This window comes from Gasterosteus aculeatus, chromosome 16 (assembly GCF_964276395.1).
Source record: "Gasterosteus aculeatus chromosome 16, fGasAcu3.hap1.1, whole genome shotgun sequence".
Classification (NCBI taxonomy): domain Eukaryota; kingdom Metazoa; phylum Chordata; class Actinopteri; order Perciformes; family Gasterosteidae; genus Gasterosteus; species Gasterosteus aculeatus.
In genome coordinates, this window is record NC_135704.1 from 17,937,242 (window position 1) to 17,950,285 (window position 13,044).

General features: G+C 46.9%; 1 protein-coding gene and 1 pseudogene across 1 annotated transcript; both read left to right on the forward strand.

Annotated features, from left to right (window-relative positions):
- Positions 1-1,257: 1,257 nt before the first annotated feature.
- On the forward strand, positions 1,258-2,310 carry LOC120834516 (trace amine-associated receptor 13c-like; annotated as a pseudogene).
- A 7,501-nt stretch (positions 2,311-9,811) lies between these two features.
- On the forward strand, positions 9,812-10,977 carry LOC120834410 (trace amine-associated receptor 13c-like). Its single transcript, XM_040202390.2, has 2 exons — positions 9,812-9,997; positions 10,132-10,977. The coding sequence occupies exons 1-2, from the start codon at positions 9,831-9,833 to the stop codon at positions 10,946-10,948; spliced, it is 984 nt and encodes a 327-aa protein (XP_040058324.2). The 5' UTR covers positions 9,812-9,830; the 3' UTR covers positions 10,949-10,977.
- Positions 10,978-13,044: the final 2,067 nt, after the last annotated feature.

Consider the following 13,044-nt stretch of genomic DNA (forward strand, 5'->3'; position numbering starts at 1 on the left):
GTCCTTGACTGTGGGAACGAATTGAAAACTTGTTAGTGCTGATTAGCGATCCTCGCTAACTAACATTTAATTTCATTCAAAGGCAACCCAAGTCATCCGAGTAAGACAATGACCAAGAATGTGTGGAATGGTTCTGACGGTTCCCTCGCTTCTGACAGATGTACGGCTTGCTGTATTTTTAAATTGATTTGTTTTGCGCTTAAGGCCAACAGGGGCGGGCGGGGTTGGGTGGGGGTTAGTCGGGCAATGGAACCGGTCAACGGGTGGGGGGTAGATCGTGTCGGGATCTCCAATCCCCTGAGTTGGTTGATGAGAAGGATCGCAACACGTTGATCAATTAAAGTCAAAAAGTTAACATTTATTTAGAAGAGAATTACATGAGCAATTCTCCGCAGAGATCTGGCGCTAACTATTACTTGCAAGCAGGAGGTCAGACACACAAGCACGTTACTCAGCGGTGTAATGGCGCCTCCGAGCAATAAAAAGGCTTGGTTTTTATACAAATGTGAAGGACATTCAGTTAACAGAAGCTGCAAGGCAGGTTGAGATAAGAACCCATGTGAAGCTGAGGGTAGCACACACACACACACAAGATCAAGATCCAACACAACATCCTCCTCAGTGGCCGGTGCAAATCATAATTAATTGACATGAAGTAAAAACGTGGATTCGGAACTTTCGTACCGAAATAAGATATGAACCAAGGCCATGAACAGAAGTCCTTTGTTTTGCACCGCCTATAGAGCCTCCAGCTTAATAATGTCAAACTTGAAACAGAGATATTTCCTCTGAAAAAGGCTTGCAAACTTCACAACACATTCAGTGTCTCCAGCTAATGAATTAGCAAAATACAGATAGCTAACTATACATGCCATTTACTTGTCATCAGACAATAAAGGTGTAAAAACTAAAGATTAAGGCAAGACTTTCCGTCCACGTAGGCAACATATAGGATTTCAGAACAGTCGAATGTGAGAACAGAACATTTAGCGGGGAAGGTCAAAGGTCAACATGAAACCATATCGTAGTCATGTCCAGCAGGAAGTAAGATGAGCACGGAAACTATTGTTCTTCAATCACCATGGAGAAAGAAACAACATCAGAGGTGATGCAGTAGGAGGGGTGGACCCAAAGTAAACAGACAAATCAGTTGTAAGACAAGAATCTTTGGCCAGTCAGCTGAAGCTGTTCTGCTGCCTCTCCTCTCCGGTGATGGAAACCTTGGTGGGAACTGAGCTTTGCTTTCCACAACTCATCAACACCTCCTGCAGAAAGACAATCCGTCCTCACTTAGAAGCAATGTTGATTTACATTGTGTTGTCCTCCATCTCTCTGCTCACTGTAGCTCTCAACCTGCTGGTCATCATCTCCATCTCCCACTTCAGGTAGTGAAATGTTTCATTTCATTTGTGAAAGTGGTAGATTGAAACAAGTGTTGCTTAATAACAAATTTGTTTTGTCATTAACGAAATGACTTAAATGTATATTCGAATATCTATATTTGTTTCCCTCCAGGCAACTCCACACCCCCACCAACCTCCTCCTCCTCTCTCTGGCCGTCTCAGATTTCTTCGTCGGTCTCTTCATGATCTTTCGAATAATCATAATAGACGGCTGCTGGTTGCTCGGTGATCTCATGTGTTCTCTTTGGTTGATTATATCATCCACTATTATCTCGTCCTCAATAGGAACCATGGTGCTCATATCAGTGGATCGATATGTGGCTATTTGTTATCCTCTGCATTACTTCATCAAGGTCAAACCAAGAAGAGTTCAAGTCTGTGTTGGATGTTTGCTGCTTTATATAACAGTGAGCTGATGAAGGATAACCTGCAACATCCAGGCAGGTATAACTCCTGCATAGGAGAGTGTATTATTGACATTGACTACATCGCTAATCTCCTTGATCTAATTATTTCATTCATTTTCCCCATTACTCTTATTGTCATTCTATATATTAGAATATTTGGGGTGGCTGTGTATCAGGCTCGTGCCATGCGGTCTCACATTGCAGTTGTGACAACGAAAGAAACCGTTACAAAGTCTGAAATGAAAGCAGCCAGGAATCTTGGTGTTGTTGTAGTTGTGTTTCTGATATGTGCTTTTCCATATTACTGTTTTGTTCTCACATCCCAAAATAACGTGTACACAGCTTCATCTGTAACTATTGTAATATGGTTGTTTTATTTGAACTCGTGTCTCAACCCACTGATCTATGCCACTCTCTACCCCTGGTTCAGAAAATCAATTAAGGTCATTGTTACACTTCAGATACTAAAGCCTGGTTCCAGTCGGGCAAATATGCTTTAGAGACACGCTGCATGGGTATAATTTAAAATTAAAAACCTGAACAGAACATTCAGAATTTTATTTATGGTGCAGATTTGCCAAAAGAGCAATTTTCTTTCTCAGGTCGCTGGGCAGACCTACAATAACCGGCTGTAACAGCTGTATTGTACATCTATCCCCTCTGGTATTCCCCCTTACCCTTCTGCTTCTATGCTTCATTATGAAATGATTCAATGTGAAAAGTGCAAGCAGATGTCTAAAAAACCAATCGAGCATCTGAAAAATGTGAAAAAAAACATTAAAATTTAATAGATTGCTCAAATTATGTTTATTGACAATTGTCGTATCCAGAGTAACCAGACATTTAATACGTGTTAAATGTAGCAATCTTTCATTCGTTAAACCACTTCATTGCAATCAAGGTTTTCGTGGTTAACCATTTTATAAATAAATAAAAGTATGCAAGTAATTTTTTAAGCTTAGCTTTAAGAAGGAATGTCATTGTGAGGTGCAGTTCTTGGGCGGATAGGGGAATAATGAGGATACAGTGAGGGGTTTCTGCAGTCTTTTATTGTTCTTTTTAATCACACGAGCGTCCGGCTCCAGCTTCCTCGCCTGCCTCAGTCTCTCCCACTGCCGCCGGATCTCTCCTTCTTAAGGATCACACACACACTGATTACTCCCACCTGAGGCCAATTATGCCTCCCATTGGCACCGTTCCCCGAACCACTCCCTTCTCCGTCCCCTCTCGCGGGGGGCCGTCCGGCCAAGTCTACCCCCTCCCCCCTTCCAGGAGCGGGAGAGGAAATCAGCCACTGCCATCTACGCCCCCGGCCTATGGACCACCTTGAAATTAAAAGGCTGTAGAGCCAGATACCACTGAGTGATCCGGGAGTTGGCATCTTTCATGCGGTGGAGCCATTGGAGCAGGGCGTGGTCCGAAAAAAGGGTGAAAGAGCATCCCAGGAGGTAGTAGCGTAGAGAGTCGACCGCCCACCAGATGGCCAGGCACTGCTTCTCCACCGTGCTGTACCTGGCCTCCCTCTCAGACAGCTTCCGGCTGATGTACACCACGGGGCGGTCCACCCCCCGACCTCCTGGGACAAAACGGCCCCCAGCCCTCTGTTCGACGCGTCAGTCTCCAGAATAAAGGGGAGAGAGAACTATGAAGGAGTGGTTCCCCACAGAGAGCCTGCTTTACCTTCTCAAACGCCTGCTGGCACTGCTCCGACCACTGGACCAGATCTGACGCACCTTTCCGGGTCAGGTCGGTCAAGGAGCTGGTGAGGTCTGCGAAGCCAGGGATGAACCGCCTGTAATACCCCACCAGCCCCAAGAACCGCCTCACCTCTTTTTGTCTTGGGCCACGGGCAGTCTTGTCCACTTGAGGGCACACCTGCCCGCCCCCCAAGTGGTACCCCAAATACCTGACCTCCACCCGTCCAACTGCACACTTCCCCGGGTTGGCGGTTAGCCCCGTCCGTCCCAGCGCCTCCAGCACCGCGCCCACCTGCCGCACATGCCATGCCCAGGTGGTATTGTGGATAATGACGTCGTCCAGGTAGTTGGCAGCATATGCAGCGTGCGGACACAGAACCCGATCCATGAGACGCTGAAACGTGTCCGGAACTCGAAAAACCCCAAGGGAAGTGTGGTAAATTGGTACAAACCGTACGGGGTGGAGAAAGCTGTTTTCTCCTTGGACTCTGGCGGCAGAAGAATCTGCCAGTAGCCCTTGGTTAAATCCAGTGTTGTGAAAAAACTTGCAGTACCTAGCCGGTCCAGGAGTTCATCGACCCACGGCATTGGGTAGGCATCGAACCGTGACACGTCATTCACCCAGCGATAGTCCACGCAGAACCGTACAGATCCATCCTTCTTAGCCACAAGGACAATGGGGCTGCACCAGGCACTTTTAGACTCTTCTGTTACCCCCAATTCCAACACACTCGCCAATTCCTTCCGAACCACTTCTTTCTTGTGTTCGGGCAACCTGTAGGGTCGTGATCTCACCGTCACACCCGGGGGCGTCTCGATAATGTGCACTATGAGGTCGGTCCGGCATGGCAAGGGAGAGAACACATTAGCAAAACACTCCTGCAACCTGGCAACGTCCGCCCTCTGGCTCTCGGAGAGATGGGCCTCTCGAGGGAGCGATGTATGATTACCTGCTTTTGGAACATCTGGCCCCAGCTCCTCCCTTTCCGATATCGTAGAGAGCAGAGAGACGGACTCCACCCCCCTCCAGGCTTTTAGGAGGTTCAGGTGGTATATGTGTGTACCCCCGCCCCTGTCAGACCGCACCACCTCGTAGTCGAGTCCCCTACCTGCCGTGTGACCGCAAGGGCCCTTGCCACTTGGCTAGGAGTTTAGAGTTGGAAGTAGGAAGTAATACATAAGTAAGTGATACCTTTTCTCCCGGTGTGAATCGCCGCAGCCTGGCCCCTCTGTCGTACAGCCGTTGGTGTCGCTCCTGGGCCTGCAGCAAATTCTCACGTGACGTCCGGCCCAGTCTGTGGATTTTTGCTTGCAGGTCCAGGACGTACTGTATCTCATTCTTCCAGGGGCTTGGACCTTCCTCCCAGCTTTCTTTAATCAGGTCCAGCACCCCTCGCGGCGTCCTGCCAAACAAAAGAAGTTCAAAGGGAGAAAATCTCATGGAGGCCTGGGGGACCGCACTGCAAACAACAGAGGGTCAAGCCAGTGGTCCAAATTACGTTAATCGTTGCTAATAAATTTACGGATCATGGACTTTAGAGTCTTATTCATGCGTTCCACCAGCTCATCCGTCTGCGGGTGATACACGCTAGTACGAATGCCCAGTAACCCGTAAAGTTCTCTCAGTGTGCGCGACATGAACGAAGTGCCCATGTCAGTCAGAATCTCCTTAGGGATTCCAACTCGGGAGATGACCTGAAACAGAGCCTGCGCGACGCTCTTTGCAGAGATATTGCGCAACGGCACTGCCTCCGGATATCGTGTTGCGTAATCCATGAGGACTAACACAAAGCGATATCCGCGTGCGCTCTGGTGAAACGGCCCAATGAGGTCCATGCCGATCCACTCGAACGGAACCTCCACCAACGGCAGAGGGCGTAACGGCGTCCTCGGAATGGCCGGAGCGTTCACTAACTGACACTCTGGGCAGGACTCTCCGGATGCCTGGCCAATAAAATCGGGTCATTATCCGGTCTAGCGTTTTCTCGTATCCCATGTGACCAGCCATCGGGTTATAGTGAGCCTCCTGGAAAATCATTTCCCGGCAGCTTTTCGGCACCAGCAACTGTGTTTTCGTGTCCCGTCAGAGTGTCCCTAAATCAATGAAAAGTGCGGAAATGACTGCGCTGCGTCAGGGCGCACCAGGTGACCATCAATACATATCACTTGGTCGTAGGCTATCGTCACGAGACTGTTAGAGTGGAAAATCTTCCATGGAGCGAAACTCGGGAGCCGGGGGAGTCTCTACGGGGGGCTCCGCGGGCTCCCCCTCCCCGTCTGCAGTGTCGGACGACCCCGCGTCACCGCTGAGCACAGCGCACATCTCGCATAACCCTATCGGTCGTGAACGCACCTCCGTAGCCCCCCCTCATTAGCTTATGGAACCCCGGCCAATCTGTACCTATAATGACGGGGTGCGTCAGGCGGGAGCTAACGGACCTTCATTCTCTGCTTTTTCCCCGCATACCTAATTTCCACCGATACCACAGGATACTCGTGAACATCCCCATGCACACACCGTATTCTCACCCGGTCTGCCTCCACCAATGCCCCGGCCGAACCAGGCTCTGGTGGATCATAGACTGCGTGCAGCCCGAATCCACCATCGTCTGATGTGTATCCCCCTGGATTCTTACCGGAACGCGGTACGGCGCTCCTGGACCGGGGGACGGTGCCGGAACGCCGGCCACTCGGATCACCTGTCCCACCTCCATCAGCGGGCACTCTCTCCGGAGGTGACCGAGCCGCCCGCACCTCCAAAACTCCTGCCCCGGCGCTTGAGAACCTCTCTGTGGGTTGGGAAGGGTGCCTGAGTTCCCCGGGGCCGGTGGGTCGTGGCCTGGGGAAAAAGCCAGTATGGGTTGCTCCTCCGTCCACAGCAGCCTCCCTCCCCGTGGCGCAGCTACTGATCGGGCCGATGTCCGCGAACTCTCCCAGTCTCTCTGCCCGCTGGGATGCACCGCCAGGTGATCCTCCGCCAGGGTGATGGCCGCCTCCAGGGTCGTCGGACGGTGGCACCGGACCCACGCCACTGTCGGGCCGGGACCCCCTCCCCGAACTGCTCCAGCACCACCCGCGTCATCACCCCTTGGACGCCTCCAGCGTCGTCTGGCTGCAGCCACCTCATGGCGGCGTCTTTCAGACGCTGGCCGAACGCGAACGGGCGGTTCCCGGGCCCCCGCCTGGCTTCGCGGAATCGCCGGCGATGGTCTTCCGGCAACAGCCCAAGTCTGTCCATCAAGGCCTTTTTTACATTGGCGTAGTCGCGCCGCGCCGCCGGTGGCAGCCCCATGGCCGCAGTCTGCGCCTCCCCGGCCAGGAGAGGCAAAAGCCGGACCGGCCACTCCCCCCCCGGCCAGCCGCACGCCTCTGCCGGCGCCTCAAAGGCCTCCAGGAAGGACTGGACGTCGTCCCCCGCAGTCATACGCTGGAGCATGAGCCTACGTCGGCGGCGCGGCCGCTAATTTGTTTTGTGTGTTTGAGACGGTCTTCTCTAACAAACACTCTGGCCTTGTTGTGGCCTGAAAAGGTTCTTAATTGTAGCAGGTTTTCATTTTCATTAAAAATATCAAGTGAGTTGTGTGAACACGGCACTAATAATTTGCAAATTAATAGCATTGGCATTGAGATGGCAGACTCATTGCATTCTCTCTACACATGAATGGATGTGGGAGAGAAACACATTTTTAAGGAGGGATATTTTGTTAGCATTACGTAACTCAGTAGTTCTCAAACTTTTTCTGTCACAACCCACTTTTGAAGAAAAATGTTCACGCCCCACAGCCCCAAAAATATTGTACATATTGAATTTTCAGTGAAAGAACATTTTGTGACTCCTCCATCTATGCATACATGGAATATAAATTGCAATCAATCTATTAAGGTAAACCAGATTGCTCCATCAGAAAAAAATAAATAAATTTGAGAGAACCAGCTGATTACAGCTGCTAACGTTAGCTTGTGTTGTCTACACCACTATCTTTAAGGCTAATGTTAGTAGTTAGAATAATTTAAGTGAAACTACCGGCACTGTCTCCTGACGCAGACCGTTAGTTTTAGCTAACTTTTCGGTAAAACTATTGCTAAAAATTATCGTGTAATGTAGGCGCTCATTACCTTTCGAGCCAAATACTGTTTTATTTATGAAAGCAACCACAGTCGGTAAAAGGACGCCAACGCCAGTGAGTTAGCCGTGCTCTGCTATAGGCATGACCCGGACCGAGGTCCATCGTCATTTTGCGGAGGTTAAACATTGGTTAAAGGTTCGCCAAAATCACCATCGATGCTAACAACATATCCGGGAAACCAAATCCCCAAAAAATAAGATATCCCGCTTCAACACCCCAAATAGCCGGGGTGTCAAACTCATTTTAGGTAGGGGGGCCACATACTGTCCACGTTGAAGTCTTGTGGGGAACCTAAAATGAGTTTAACACCCCAGTTCTATAACAAAGAGATAATTCATCCGGACTTGCCAGATTGGCTTGCCGCAGCTTGAATTACCGTCAATATTGTAACTGATATGTAGAGTGAAGATTTACATTTAACATTTACATTTAGATTAAACAACAGCCAAACATTATCCTTGGAAAAGTTATTGCATGAATTTCTCTCTAAATGTTTGAAAAAGTGACATATGAATATTGTCGTGCTTTTTTGTTCATATGATAATGCTAAATGTAGCAAAACTGCGCAGGATTTTAGAACGTGCAACATTTAACAAACGGCGCCCCATAAATAAAAGCTCTTTCACCGTCGCCTAAGTGAGTCTTACTAGTTTCTCTCATCACAGTAACTTTCAATGTTTCCCCTACCATTATAACAGGGGGGCGCCAGTTTGTTTTTCACGCACGGCGATTCCACTACAACACGTGTGCACATGTGTCCGTATGTGCGCACACACGTACCAGCGGACAGACATACATTTCAGTCTCTTCGTGTTCGCTAGCTCCGCCCCAAAGCACACAGAGACGTGCAGACTTCCACCAGCCGGTAGAGAGCATCAAACAATATGTCAAGTGGCAAGCAAAAAAATATATCTGCGTATTTTAAACACTCCCCCGGTGGAGAAGATGGGACAAGTTGATCTCGTGCTCCGAGTTCAAGGGAAACAAGCCACATATTAGAGGTTGCGTCTCGCTTCCTCAGAAACTTTCCCCACGCCACTGCATATAATAGCTTTCACTGTCCGCGTCAGGACACAGTGCCGTTAGATCGAACTAGAGGCTCCTATCAAGATAAATACATGATGCATCAAATGTTTTTCTAGTTTGACTTTCTCATGAGTTTGAGGCCACTAAAAGTTATCTAGCTTCCTCGGTTTGTAGAAAGGCGTAACGTTGCGGACCGACTTTAACTTAAACAAACAAAAAATAAAGTCAAGTCTCGTTGATAAATGCGCACCACTTTCTGCATTTGGCGCCAAATGGGTTAAAGTTAATGTTAGCGTAGCCTTTCAGTTACCTCCCTTGGGTCAAACATAAACCGAACGGCAGCCGTGGCGTCACCACGTTAAGGTAAAGGATTAGCTCAGTTGTCGTTCTTTTCCAGGCGAGGCTCTGCTCATCTCTTCTCTGTGGGAGTATCTTGCCACTGTGGCAACATTAACTTGTTCTTATTTATACACTAATGAGCCAGCGTTAGCCTGAACATGTAAATGTAGCGCTAAAAGCATGCAGGAAATATTGCTACTGCACAGATCATATTTTAAGTGAAACCTGTCATTGTAAAGCAGCTGTAGTGTCCCTCATTTTTCTGTAATAAAGGTGGCAACCCTACCCAGGACCGAACCCTGGGGGATCCCAGTGGTGAGGACAAGTTTCAGAAACAGATCTTGAAGGGGGGAAATAAGGATCTGGTGGTTCACTGTGTCAAATGCAGCAGATAGGCCAAGAAGGAAAAGGACAGAAAAGTGGAAGGCTGCTTTGGCAGAGTTTGTTCAGAGTTGCTCAGAAACAGCAAAGAGGGCAGTCTCTGTGGAGTGGCCTGCTATGAAGGCCGACTAGTGAGGGTCCAGAAGACTTATGGTGGAGATCGAGTAGGAAGACAGTTGCTTAAATAGTTTTACAAAGTAATGGCAGAAGAGAAACAGGCTTGTAGTAGTTAACTTAAGGAACAGAAGGATTGCGGCAGGTTTCTTCAACAAACTCTACAGTAAAATACATGGAGAAGCCCCATGAAGCCCCATGAAGATGGAAGGGGAAGTTCAGTCACTCCCACTAAGAAAGTTGTCTCCAGTGTAAAAAAGGAGGAGGATGTGGAGGAAGAAAAGAGCTTCATCAGTTGCATGACGAGCACTGCAGCATCGTGTCGCCTCTCTGAGAATGAAAAGTCTTGAAGATGAACTTTGCTTTCCTCATATCAACTCCTCCTGCAGGAAGGCTGTGCGTCCTCACTTTGTATCTATGTTCACTTATATTTTATTATCCTCCATCTCTCTGCTCACTGTGACTCTCAACCTGCTGGTCATCATCTCCATCTCCCACTTCAGGTATTCAATCAATGCATTAAGCTGGTAGATAGGAACAAATGATTCAGACTTAAATGTCATTAATGTTAGTAATTTCTTATATCTAGATTGCTGCTACAAATAATGATGAGCTCGTTGTTTTCTTATCTTCTAAGGCAGCTCCACACCTCCACCAACCTCCTCCTCCTCTCTCTGGGCGTCTCAGACTTCTTCGTGGGCCTCATCGTGTTTTTTCAAATTCTCCTTATAGATGGCTGCTGGTTTCTAGGTGACCTGGTTTGTATTCTGTATCTGTATGTAGCATACGTTATTACTTCTGCCTCAGTAGGAACCATGGTGCTCATATCAGTTGACCGATATGTGGCTATTTGTGAGCCTCTACATTATTCCAACAAAGTCACACAAAAAAGAGTTAAGATCTGTGTTTGTCTGTGTTGGACATGTTCTGCTTTCCTTCACAGTGTCCTGCTGAAAGACAACCTTGAAGAACCAGGCAGGTATAATTCCTGCTTTGGAGAGTGTGTCATTGTGATTAACTACATTGCTGGGCGTGCAGATCTCTTTTTCACCTTTATTGGTCCCGTCACTGTCATCCTAGTTCTGTATATGAGAGTCTTTGTGGTGGCTGTGACTCAGGCTCGTGTCATGAGGTCTCATGTTGCAGTTTTACCTCTAAAGGTTTCAATGAACATAACTGCTAAAAAATCTGAAATGAAAGCTGCCAGGACTCTTGGTGTTGTTATTGTCGTCTTTCTGTTGTGCCTCTGTCCATATTATTGTGTTGCACTCTCAGGCCAGGACACCTTGCTCGATGCCTCATCTGCTACGATCGTAATATGTGTGTTTTATTTCAACTCGTGTCTTAACCCTCTGATCTATGCCTTTTTTTATCCCTGGTTTAGAAGGTCTATGAAGCTCATTGTTACTCTTGAGATACTGCAGCCTGGCTCATGTGAGAGAAACCTGCTGTAGAGACGCTGCATGCTGAGAGGAATAAAACAAGAAAAATGTACTTGATCGTGTTGAGAATTTAATAACAGATATAGACGTCTTGATCTAGTGAACTCTACAAACACTTCTTGGTCCAGTCTTGGTCCAGTGTACAAACACTTGAAGATCATATTTGTGTCTTTACATTGTTAATACATACATACACCGCTTAAATGAGACGGTGAACCAACTCAGAAAACCTCTACAAATCAAATTACTCTAGGATATCTGTTGCCTGACATGTGTGAGACTAACATACAATAAATAAGTTCAAGAATGTTTTGACCAATATAAAAATGGTGTTGTCTTTTTTGCCTTGAACAGGTCTTTAATGGCATTGTGAGACCTTTAAGGGCAGAGACGCACTGGGGAAAGAAAGTAACTCTGGAGTGTTGTGGAATATTTTAATAAAACTTGTTCGGGAGAAGAGAATGAATTCTTTCAATGTTCATCTAATTAAAAAACAGACTCTTGATGAATGGTCAAAGTTGCAAAAGGTCCATTTATTGCTTGCAAGCAGGAGGCCAAATACACCAGCACGTATCACAGTGCTCTATGGAGATGGCGTCTCCGAGCAGTAAAAAAATACACATAGGAAGGCCATCCTCAGTGGCAGGTATGAGAAGTTGCAAACCAAGTCGAGATAAGAACCAAGGTTAAGATGAGGGTAACACACACTGCTCCTTTGTACGAGTGCCTGTGAGAGCAAGTTAACTCAATTTTTCAGACACAGCTGCATATGGAAACCTTAAATCTTTTCTGCTTTTGCACATGAGGGTCAAACACAGACGCTTAAGAGAAAGGTTTAGCACAAGACACTGTTATAACATATTTTTACCATTACAGGAGTTACTGTCAGATCGGCCCACTCAGTGCACGATGCATCGCCAACTCAATGCATCGCATGTATCGACCAGTCAGTGGCCTAGTTGGAAAAATGCACTTAACAATATTTTGGATAATTACAAAGAAACTTCATATCAAATGTTTCATGTGTTGTTGTTTTTTTAATAACATTTGGATCTGATGTAGTAGTGTTGCATGTTGGGTGTGTCAACAGTCTGTGGTTTCCTAAATAAATCTGAGATTTTAAAATGTTTTGATGCACCTTCCTCCAGACATCTCTTCTTCTTCTCCCTGAGATTTTTAGTTTCACCTTTAAAGTTTTGGTGACGGGCCGGGTCCAAAACGCGTTCGTCTGTGAGCGAGGGACACCAGTGTTGAGTAGGATAAAGCGGTGGTGTCAAACTCAATTGCAGAGAGACACAATTAAAAACTCATTACTTCGATACAATAACTGCAATAAATATTGTGAGACCAATAGTTACGATACAATATCAGAATTCAATACAATACCCCTGCACCCTCGCTTTTAGCACACTTATCAGCCCCGCCTCCTTCTCCACCAGAGAAGTCATTAGTCAGTAGTCAGCCGCGAGTGTCCTATTGACCAGCAAGTAATGATAGATACATGATATTTACTCGGCGCTAGATATAATTTACCAGAGGTGTGGACTCGAGTCATGTGACTTGGACTCGAGTCAGACTCGAGTCATGAATTTGATGACGTCAGACTCGACAAAATGTACAAAGACTTGCAACTCGACTTGGACTTTAACATCAATGACTCGTGACTTCACTTGGACTTGCGCCTTTTGACTCGAGAAGACTTCCAAGAAAATCATTTTCACACGGCGCGCCGCTCTCAGTTTATCTGCATCTGTGAAACAATGGGCACCACCTGTGTGCGTGCAGAGAGCACCTGGCCAACATCATGTCAACGTTCGTTTTAAAGTACCATAACACAGTCACAGTTGATGCACCATTAGCCTTCCCTTTTTATATCCTGCCCAAACAGCAGGCAGCGCATGGACACATGGAGTGCTACGTAGTCTAGGTCTGTGAGGCAGCGCACTACTGGGATATATACAGTATATAATGAAATAATAACGATTATAGTAGTACTGTTCAGAGATGCAATAGGTTATTATAGTGCAGTTCTTAACTAATGGGAATATTGTTTAGCTTATTTTTGGTTTCGTTTGGTTTACTTTAGTGAAAGAGTAGTTTCAAATACA

Coding starts and splice junctions, on each gene's coding strand:
- LOC120834410 (XM_040202390.2), top strand. CDS start 9,831: ATGAAAAGTCTTGAAGATGAACTTTGCTTTCCTCATATCAACTCCTCC. Junction 9,998..10,131: donor ATCTCCATCTCCCACTTCAG/GTATTCAATCAA, acceptor TTATCTTCTAAG/GCAGCTCCACACCTCCACCA.